Below are 11,229 nucleotides of genomic sequence, written 5' to 3' on the forward strand. Positions count from 1 at the left end.
ATGGGGGCTATGATGGTTTGTATATGACCATACTAACTGTGTGAACCACACTCCTAAGGTTGGGTCACACAGTAAAAAACTTGTGACTAAGAGATCACTAGCAACCTTTAGGAATACCATTTCAGTAAGTGGTGAAGTTATTTATAGTCAGTGGCTATATTTAATTCATTGGACAATTAGTATGGCTAAGAAGTCAAATATAAGACTTGGGAAATAGATCATTTGATAAAGTGCTTGCCTCACAAACATGAGGGTGTGAGTTCAAGAAATAACAATGTCTGCATGGTTCTTGTACTTATAATCCCAGCACTGGAGATGTCTATGAGAGACAGGAAGATCTATAGGGCTCACTGGATAGCCATTAGTGGACTCTAGGCCAGTGAGAAACCCAGTGTCAATAGAGGTAGACAGCATTCTTGAGGCCAAAGGTTGCCCTCTAGCTTCTGTGGGCGCTTACACACACACACACACATACACACACAAACTTAAAAAGTCAAATTTAGATGATTTGCTAGGGAAGCTGTAAGAAATCACTGTAAAATAATATTATATAGGTTAACAAACATTTTTAGCTATTATGAAGACCAGTTGTTACAAAATTTCATTTAGATAGTTATATCCTGGATTATTAAATAGTTAATGATATCTATCATATGTATAGATTAAGCAGGTAAAAAGGAAAAGAACTATGATACATGTAGGAATTGGTGTTTTCCTTCTGGTCACTCATGACTGCATTTGAATATTTTTTTCAGCTGATTCTATTGGTGACCCATTCTTCCCTCGGACTACACAGATTTTATTGGAGTATCAGCTAGGAAGATGGGTACCACGCCTTCGAGAACCACGAGATTTATATGGTGTCTCTTCTTCTGGTCCACTGAGCCCAACACGGTGGCCATACCACTGTGAGGTCATTGATGAAAAAGTCCAGCATATTGGTATGTTTTTAGAAGTTTGGGGGATTCAGACATTAGCAAACTTATCAATCTTGATGTTAATGAGGACAATAATGATGTAACAACTACATTCCAGAAGTATAATATAAGCCACATGTATAAATAAAAATTTCATACTAGCTATATAAGTTTAAAAGTGGACTTAATTTAAAAATATATTCTACTTAATTAAACTATTATCAAAAATATTTCACCATTTTTACACAAAGTCATCCAAATCTGGTATGCATTTGATACTTATGGATGTCTCAGCTCAGGTTATTCACACTTCACTGTGATTAATTAGAAAGATTTACAGTGTATGCCAGATCTGGGCATAGTGGCACATATCTGTCATTCTAGCACACGAGAGTCAGAGATTGCAAGTTCAAGCTACCCTGGCCTGTATATCAACAGATCCTGTTTCAAATAAACCAAAATCCTATATCTATACTAACTTTAGACAATTCCGAAAGACATGACTATCATAGCCAGATATGCTGGGACTATGACAAAGTGTCAGAGTACACATGAACTACAATTGCGTTCATTTCTGCTCTCCTACCCTGGCCCTGAGTCTGTCTTCTTCAATCTCCTTGCCTCTGCCTTTGTCTTTACCACTTACTATTTGTTTTCTTCAGTAGACATGGATGAACTATAGAAGACCTGTTTAAAGTGGGGTTTTGTTGCTGTCCCTTTGTGTGCAGTCTTAGATTTGTTTTCTACTATCCAGAAAGAGCTTATAGACTTGTCTGTAGTCAAAGACAGTGGACATAAAGACAGTCACAAACATCCCCAATGCTCTACACCCTCTGCTGCTATTCCTCCATTGTTGATTGTAGAGCCCACATATGCTATTACCATGTAGAACTCTAATAAAACAATTGTGAGTGGATGAATCAAAAGCAATCTGTACTTATTACAGGGCCTACTGAAGTTAAATGCCACTCAGGGAGTTCTTAAAAACTAAAATTTTCTTCCTACATTATCCTGTTCTAGATAAAGTATCATAGCAAGGCAGGTAGTCAACAGAGAGGGGACATAGAGAAGCAAAAGCAATAATAGTTTTGCTTATAGAGAAGAATGCCAAATTTTCTCCCAACTTCCAAATTTTAGGTTTGGAAATACATTAAGGATTCAGTGGGAGTGGGTGGATAGATGGGGGAACACCCTCATAGAAGCAGGGGAAGGGAGGATGGGATAGGGAGGTTTCGGGGGCGGGGGGAACTGGGAAAGGGGATAACATTTGAAATGTAAATAAAGAAAATATCCAATAAGAGAGAAGAAAAAAGCTGGGTAGTGGTAGTGCATGCTTTTAATCCCAGCACTTGGAAGGCAGAGGCAGGCAGGTTTCTGAGTTCAAGGCCAGCCTGAGTTCCAGGACAGCCAGGGCTACACAGAGAAACCCTGTCTCAAAAAAAAAAAAAAAAAAAAAAAAAGAGAGAGAGACAGAGAGACGACAGACAGAGAGAAGAAAAAAAAGGTAACTTAACACTAAAAAAAAATGTGCTTACTAGTATAAGTACCACTTATTTACAGACATGTCTTCAGTGTATATTTTCTCATAGTTCAGCATGTCTCTAGCTTGCCTTTCAGCTCTGGTGTCCTACCTTTCCTCTAATAGCTCCCTTCTTTTTGTTCATATACCAGGGGAAGAAATACAGAGGTCAAACAGAAACAAACAAACAAAACAAAAAACCACCAGTGTGTACTAAGTCTTAACTACATGAAGTTGTTTTTATGCCCTGCTTCTGTTTCATGACCCTATTTTTGTAGCTGTGTTTGTGAGAAGGGGAATGAGGAAATGAAGTGGAGAAGAAACACCCCTTCTGCTTCTCCTGTGGCCTCTGTTTATGTTCTCTTCTGTGGGAATGGTAAGAGTATGAGAGCAGAAGAGACCCAAAGAGAAGAGGGAAATAAGGCCTCAGTGTATCACTGCTTCCCAGTGTACCTTTACCCCAGGCTGGTTTCACTTAGCAACTTTGCTTCTCTTAACTGGACAGCTCACTTTCACATCCTTGGTGCATCCTGTTCTTGTGTTTCTAGCACTCATTCTCAACCTTCATTTGGCCCTTAGTAATTAAAAGTGCCTCAGGATGGAGGAAGTCTCTACATTCTGGTTACTTGATACCTTTCCAGTTTTATGCTTTCAGATTAGAACAGTTATATTTCTGGTTTCTAATAATTCTAAATATATTTTCTTACCAAACTCCCATTTTTAAGGAAAGCTGAATTCTCTGGTGCCATATATCAGGTTTTCTAACATGTTAAGTAGAATTTGTGCTTTACAAGCCCAGCTTCCATCCTGAATGAAGGTATGAGTGCTCCATGATACAAGTAGAGATATAGCCTTTCTCAGCATTGGTTTCCTAAGATCTCCAATCATGAGGGGAACTTCAAAGCTCCTAGTGACATACTTGTGCACGTTGAGAGCTTTATTTGGGGCTGTGCCATGTTGTTGTTCAGTCTGGGTCCTGCAATATTTGAAGGCTGTGCAGTTTATTAAATTGTAATATCCACACATCCTTTATGCAAGAAGAATTGAAATTTGTTGCCAGGTGTCTTTGACAAATTTCCCTACTTGCTACTATTTCAAAAAGTCTGTTTTCCATGGTTTTGCACATTCCTTTGAAATTGCATTTTAAAATAAGTTAAACTATTTGACAGGGCATATAAGACTAAACACAGCTCTGCTTGCAGATCACTTTTATTTAAAGGCAGAGGAAAGATACAACAAAATAAAATGCCTCTGGAAAATGCTGGAGCCTAGAAGACATCCAGGTATAAGCTCCCCAGAGTCTTAATTCACACACGTGTGTATATGCGTTCACATGCATGCTTAGCACACACACACACTGACTTCTTTTGGTTAAAACATTAATTTCTATGCAGGGAATCTCTCTGCCTCAGAAACTAAGTTTTTCTGCCTCTGCTATCATGTCTTTAAAACAGCTTGGTTTACTGTACTGCCAAATGAAGGGCATCCATTTATAAAGTTTTAGGGGTTACCAGAGCAGTCTTAAACCTTAAACAGTTCATCTACTAATCTCACTATCCTTTTCTTAACCAAGAGTCAAAGCTAGACATCCAGTGTGCCATGTCTAGCACTTTTCTCTGAAAATAGAAACTTTTCTCTGGCCCAGTTATATATACAATTGTCTGTTATGAAAGTCTTTCCATATTGGCTCATGTATACCATTTTTTTATTATTACATTAGCTTCCATTAAGTAAATGAACCATAATTTAGTTGGTAACTTCTTAATGGGTTTCAGAACAGAGCTTAAAATATCACAAAACTTGATTTCAAAATAAACACTGAGGTTACAGTAAATAAAACAACATGATAGAACTGAGAAGAAGCTCACATGCCTGTGCAAGGCCCTGAGTTTGATCACTGCAAAACAAACTGGATAGTACTGTCAGAGTCAGACAGACACAGACTAGAGGGATCACTGAGCTGATCCAGAAAGCAATCTACTTATAACCAACTGAGGGTTTTTGTGTTTGTTTTGTGTTTATTTGTTTTGTTGTTTGTTTTTAGCAAAGGCACCAAGAAAATGATCTATAAATATGGATGGAGCTACAAAGATAATGGAGGTGTAGATAGAGATAGAAGTGCAGATACTGATACAAATATAGACAGATACAGACACGAGGAATGCAATTCTGTATTCTTAATCTACTTTGTTGTTAAGGCCTCCAAATTCATTTTTCAAAATTTATTCTTTAATCTTTTTTTACAATCCAGACTTTATCCCCCTCCCATCCACCCTCTGACTATTCCACATGCCACACCTCTTCCAGTGCCCACCCAATTTCTAAGAGGATACCCCCTCCCCTACTCCTTGGGGCTTCCAGTCTCTTGAGAGTTAGGTACATCTTCTATCACTGAGTCAAGACCTGGCAGTCCTCTGCTGTATATTTGTTGTGGGCCTCATATCAGCTGGTATATGCTGGTTGGTTGGTGGCTCAGTGTCTGAGAGATCCTGGGGTCCAGGTTAGTTGAGATTGCTGGTCTTCCTATAGGATCACCCTCCTCCTCATCTTCTTTCAGCTTTTCCCTAATTCAACCACAGGGGTCACCAGCTTCTGTCCATTGGTTGTGTGTAAATATCTGCATCTGACTCTTTCAGCTGCTTGTTGGGCATTCATGATAGGGTCCCTGTTTGTAAGCACACCATAGCATCAGTAATAGTGTCAGGCCTTGGGGCCTCCCCCTAAGCTGGATCCCAATTTGGGCCTGTCACTGGACCTCCTTTCCCTTAGACTTGTCTCCATTTTTGTCCCTGTAATTCCTTCAGACAGGAACAATTCTGGGTCAGAGTTTTTGACTGTGGGATGGCAACCCCATGCCTCCATTTGGTGCCTTGTCTTTCTACTGGAGGTGACTCTACAAATTTCTTCTCCCCACTATAGGACATTTCACCTAAGGTCCCCCCCCTTTGAGTCCCGAGAGTCTTTCACCTCCCAGGTCTTTGATACATTCTAGAAGTATCCCCCACCTACTTTCCAAGGTTGCCTGTTTTGATCTGATCCTTTCTGCTGGCCCTCAGGGCTTCAATCCTGTCCCCTTTCAATACCTGATCATGTTCTCCTCTTCCCTGTTGCCTTTCCCACCAAGGTCCCTCCCTCCCTCCTGTGATTGCTTTCTTTTCCCTCCCAAGTGGGATTGAGGCATCCTCACGTGGGCCCTTTGGCTAGTCTTCTTGAGTCCTGTGGATTGTATCCTGGGGATTCTGTAATTTTTGGCTAATATCCACATATTAGTCAGTATATACCATGCATATCCTTTTGGGTCTGAGTTACCTTACTCGGTATTTTCTAGTTCCATTCATTTGCCTGCAAAACTCAGGATGTCCTCATTCTTAATAGCTGAGCAGTATTCCATTGTGTAAATGAACCATATTTTCTGTATCCATTCTTCCATTGTGGGACAGCTTGGTGGTTTCCAGCTTCTGGCTATCACCAATAAGGCTGCTGTGAACATAGTGGACCATGTGCTCCTGTGGCATGGTGAGGCATCTTTTGGGTATATGCCCAAGAGTGGTATAGCTGGGTCTTCAGAACACCATAAAAAAGGAACATAAGAAAATAATTCCACTTAAAGTAACATTAAAAAATAAAAGGGAGCCTCAGTTGAGGAATTGCCTAGATCTGTCAACAAACTGTAGGAGATTGTCTGATTATTGGTTGATGTGGTAAGACCCATCCTACTATGGGTAGCACCATTCTCTGGGCAGGTGGTTCTGGGCTGTATAAGTGAAGAAAGCTAGCTGAGCATAAGCAACCTAGAAAGTGAGCAGCATCCATGTGTTCATTCCTCTCTGCTCTTGATGTGGAGATGATGTGACTAGCTTCCTAAGTTCCTGCTTCATCTTCTCCTCAGTTGTAGACGATAACCAGGAACTCTGCAACTGTAAGATAAGTACACTTTACTAAGAGTCAGGGTGTTTTATCACAGCAGCAGAAATCAAACAAGAACAAAATTCAGTTCTCGTTAGAATACCAACTAATTGCTTTGTAAAACTTGACATATTGGTCCTTAAATTTATGTGGTAATTCAACAAACATTGAATAGCAAAAAGTAAAATAAAACTTGAAAAACCAAACTGAGGACTTTCAAATAATATTGTAAACTAACAGTTTATTTTGACAGTTTGGAACTGTTTTATCATTGGGATATGTGACAGACAAGTGGATAAAATTAAAAGTACAGAATTGCTGAATGTGCATAGTGGCACATGCCTTTAATACCAGCACTCAAGAGGCAGAGATATCCCTGAGTTCAAGGCCTGCCTGGTCTATAGAGCACATTTCAGGACAGCCAGAGCCACACAGAAAACCCTGTCCTCAAAAGAAAACAAACAAGTAGAAACAGAATAAACCTACATGTCAGTGGTCACAAAACTGTCCAGTAAGAGATTAGTCTTTTAACAAATATGCTGAGACAACTGGATAAACAACATGCAGAATAATAAAACTTGACCCTTATCACCTAACACCAAATAAAAATAATTATATCAAAATCTAAATATAAGAGCCAAAATTATAAGGCTATATAAAGAAACATAAAGGGGAAAAATGGATTCTAGATATAACACCAAGACAAGAATAAGAACAAAAATAAGTAAATTAGATTTCATCCAAATTGAGAGCATTATACTTTCAAGGGAACTATTAAGATAGTGAAAATGATTTCTAAATGTTTTTTCCTTTATTCCTCCAAATTTGATACTTCCCTACCTTGGGACATCCTCTCCTGTAGTTTCCTAATTGCTGCAGCTATTTCGATAGCAGCATATGTAATATCAAAATCTTGAAAACTAATATCCACATATAAAAGAAAACACAATATTTTAGTTCTGGGTTACCTCATCCATGATATTTTTTAAATATATGTATATGAAAGAAATCTGAATTGAGTCACCAAATAATAGGGGAGACAATGCCCCAACTAGACGTCTTATGCCACCAAGTAAAACTTCCAATGCCAGGAATGGAATACATCTTTTTGAGTTGTTGACCAAAGGTGTTCCATGGCACTCCCCAAATACCAGAAACTATTGCCAAGGTTATTGGCTGTTCTCCGCAACCTGTTGCTGAAGACAATGTCAATGAACACAGAGAAGCTGAGCTGATGCCTAACTCAGACTTTTATCCCTACTGACTAGCATTCCTAGTACTGGAAGGTACTCTTCATGCTTGGAAGAGAAAGGTAATTATCAATATCACCCAGCTACAAACCCTGTAACCTACAAAAGAAACCTGCCTATAAGCTATAATGGTGAAATCATGACTCAAATATTTATGGGAGTGACCATTCACTTTTTTATTAGATTTAAGGCCTACTCCATGAAATTGAACCTCTACCTGGAACTACTAAAGTGTCTAAGAACTTGAGACTAGATAGCTCATGGGCCTAAGGGAAAACCTAATAAACAATGGTTCTACTATAGGAACATAGCAATAAAATGACTCCTAAAGATATACTGCCGTCATCAGTGCCTCACTTTAAAAATCCACACAAATGACCCAGTAAGACATTCTTCATGGAACCTAAGCAGACTGCCAATAAACCTGAAAAGATGTTCAACATCTTAGCCATCAAGGAAATGCAAATTAATACCCTGAAATACTACTTTACAGGAACTAGGATGACTAGGACCAAAACGTCAGATCACAGCAAGTGTTGGTGAGGATGAAGAAAAATTGGAAGTCTGACACTGGAGAGAGTATAAAGCTGGTCAGTCATTTTGGACAACTTGACATGTCCTTGGAAAGTCAGTTAGCATTTGACCCAGCGTTTTCAGCCCTACATACCACCAGAAGAAATGAAAATGTGTCCAAACAAAACCTCAAAAATGGCAATAGCAGTGCTATTCAAAGTAACCAAAATATGAACACAATCCAGATGTTCATCAAGAGATGAATGGATAAATAAATGTAATATACCTACATAATGAAATATGCCAGTTAGGCATAAAAAGGAATAAAGTATTAAAATATGCGTCAGGATGGATGAACCTTGCAAACATGGACAAAAGAGAATATTGTGTGATTGTATTTGTATGGAATAATTTGAAAACATATAGAGACATGGGGCAGGCAAGATGGCTCAGTGTATAAAAACACTTGCTGCCATATCCAAGAACTTGACTTCAGTCCCATGGATCCATGGTGTGGATTACCACAAACTACCCTCTGACCTCCTCACTTGCCCTGTAGGTATACATACAAATAAGTAACCAATGTATAAAAATAATATTACATGGCTGCCCTCAAAGGTTATGCATTCTTACCCCAAATGTAATGCGTGTTCTGTTCTATATTACATATCTTGTTCTATATGAAAAAAAAGTTGATAATATGCCTATATGGAGTTCTGTTAGAAGTTAACTGGGGAGGCCAGGAAGCAAGTACTAACCTCTGTAGCATATATCCCCCTCTCCAAGAAGGGCTTTATATACCTATGATTCATGTTAAAAGCCTGTGGCTATGCCCTTTTAACAGTCTATAGAGTCAACTGCATTTAGACAGGCAGGTACTCAGGGTTTGTATTATCTCTTAGATGTCCACCTGTGTTTCCCCAGATTTTGGAATACCTAGGTAGCCTGCAACTTCAGGTTGCTACTGTAGTAGAGTCAATAAATTTGGAATTCATCCAGTTTGTTTTTTATTGTAAGGGCAAGGGTGATATTCTGTCTTTATTCTACACATCTCTTAGCTGAAATTGGAAGTATGACTATACTTTTCAGAAGTGCTGAACTCATGTAATTACTGAAAAACTATTCCAGATTGAAAGATGATAAATATACAGTATGGAGTCCATTGTGGCACCTACCTATAATTGCAGCATTCGGAGGTAGGAAAGGAAGATCCTTAAGTTCACGGTCAGCCTGAAAAACAGAGTGGGACTATATTTCAAGATTTTAAATTACAAATGAAAACACATAATTAAGTGCAATGTGGAATTCAAAAGTGGCTCTTTTTGCTCCTGCTACAACTAACAAAATCTCTGTTGGGACCCTAAGGATTACACAGTAGTAACAAACTAAAATTAATCATATTGATGGTTGTATTAATGACTGTAGAGGAGGATTTCTTCTTTATTAGAAGTACACGAGTATTTGGAAAGAATTTAGTACTATGCTAAGTATTTTTGGGAAACAATTCTGGCATATTTTCCATATTATTTTAAAATAAGTAATATATCCAATTGTTTCAAAATAAGTTAGAAAAAAACACACCTAGGAATAAATCTGACAAAGGACATGGAAGTCTTATATATAAAACCACAAAGCATTAACAATACAGATTTTTAAATATTTAAGGAAATAGAGGGTATTTTCAGAAGGGATTAACTGAGCCCAGAAAGACCCACCTAAGGTAGATAGTACCATGGCATGAGCTTTTGAACAGGATTAAATAAAGGAGGAGCATGCTGAGCACCAGTATCTCTTCTCTGGTCCATGGTTCTCAGTGATGTGAACTGTTCTGCTGTGCTTTCCCTGCCATGATGGATGAACCCACTGAAACAACATACACAAAGAAATCCTTTTAAGTTTCTGACAGCTGTAGGATCACAGAGACTAAAAAGTAATATGGAGAGAAATAGCGTATTCATAATTTGGAAGGCTCATTCTCTTAATGTTATCAGTTATCCCCAAAGTAATCTATAGAGTCAGTTTAATTCCCACAAAAATTGTCTAAGAATATTCACCCATTCTGGAGAGAAAATAACCATAAATATGTTTATAAGATTAAGGAATTACCAAGCAAAAGGCCGAAGGCAAAGGAAGCAGAAAGTAAAAAGCAGAATGAGCAATATATTCAGAGATGGGATAAAAACAGCATGAAGGACTAGAGAGAAATAGAAACTGTACTGTAGAGCTTATGAGCAAAAATTAACTGGTACTGAATTAGTGATTTAGAACAGTGTACTCATCTAGTCATGAGTTGTGTTACAGTGTGAAAATGTTGTTATTTGACATGAGCCCTTGGTAAAAATGTAGCCCTACATAAAACATTAAATTTTAGGCTAGGTACATATCAATTAGTAATTTGAAAGCATATATTAATAATTTGTTATATGTCATATTTAAACAATGCCCCTTTCTTTTTTCCAGAGTGGACTCCTTTTGTTCCTGAGCCAGTATATATCCCAACAGGCCTGGAAATAGAACCTGTTTACCCAAACTCCAAGGAAGATACTGTGGTTTATCTAGCTGAAGATGGTGAGCATGCACTCTAAAACATTACTGTAAAATATGATTAGTGTCTGGTTTGATGTCTTAGTTAGGCTTGTTTTGTTATCTATAGAAGGAAGTTCCAAGTAACTAGGAAGTTCCTGTGGCCTTAAAAAGAATGGATACATATTAATTCAAATGTTTAGTGCTACTTAAGTTATTGAAAGCATCTTTAAAACCTGCCGTTCATTAAAATAGAGTTATATATAGAATGAATCATGTTTTGTATGTTTTCAACTATAAATCTAGTAATGTTTTTTTAACATTTGAAAACATATATTAATTAAATAGAATGGGATCACATTCTTGTTTTCCTTTTGTACCACCGCTCCTCCCAGAGACCCCCCCTTCAATACCTACAATATCTTTTTTGTCATATTCCTTAAAATTTATAAAATATTATAACAATAAAAATAAGTATTATAAAAGTTGGATATAAAACAACAATCAATTTAACAGTCTTATGTAGAGGCTTGTCTACAGCAATAGTGAAAATATATTTTTCTCAATATAAATTTTAAATAACTCCAAATATATTAACTGT

General features: G+C 37.7%; 1 protein-coding gene across 20 annotated transcripts in view; it reads left to right on the forward strand.

Moving 5' to 3' along the window:
* The window catches only part of Agbl3 (ATP/GTP binding protein like 3), a 98,935-nt gene that overhangs the window by 9,476 nt on the left and 78,230 nt on the right, over window positions 1–11,229 (forward strand). For all 20 annotated transcript variants that reach the window (XR_004121921.1, XR_004121922.1, XR_004121920.1 and 17 more), the window contains 2 exons: window positions 756–941; window positions 10,566–10,673. Coding sequence is in view for 17 of the 20 variants with exons in the window: in XM_031381473.1 (XP_031237333.1) it covers window positions 756–941; window positions 10,566–10,673 (294 nt within the window). In the remaining 3 variants the exon portion in view is untranslated. The remainder of the gene's footprint in view (window positions 1–755; window positions 942–10,565; window positions 10,674–11,229) is intronic.

The sequence above is a fragment of the Mastomys coucha genome, unplaced genomic scaffold, assembly GCF_008632895.1.
Source record: "Mastomys coucha isolate ucsf_1 unplaced genomic scaffold, UCSF_Mcou_1 pScaffold20, whole genome shotgun sequence".
In the NCBI taxonomy this organism is placed as follows: domain Eukaryota; kingdom Metazoa; phylum Chordata; class Mammalia; order Rodentia; family Muridae; genus Mastomys; species Mastomys coucha.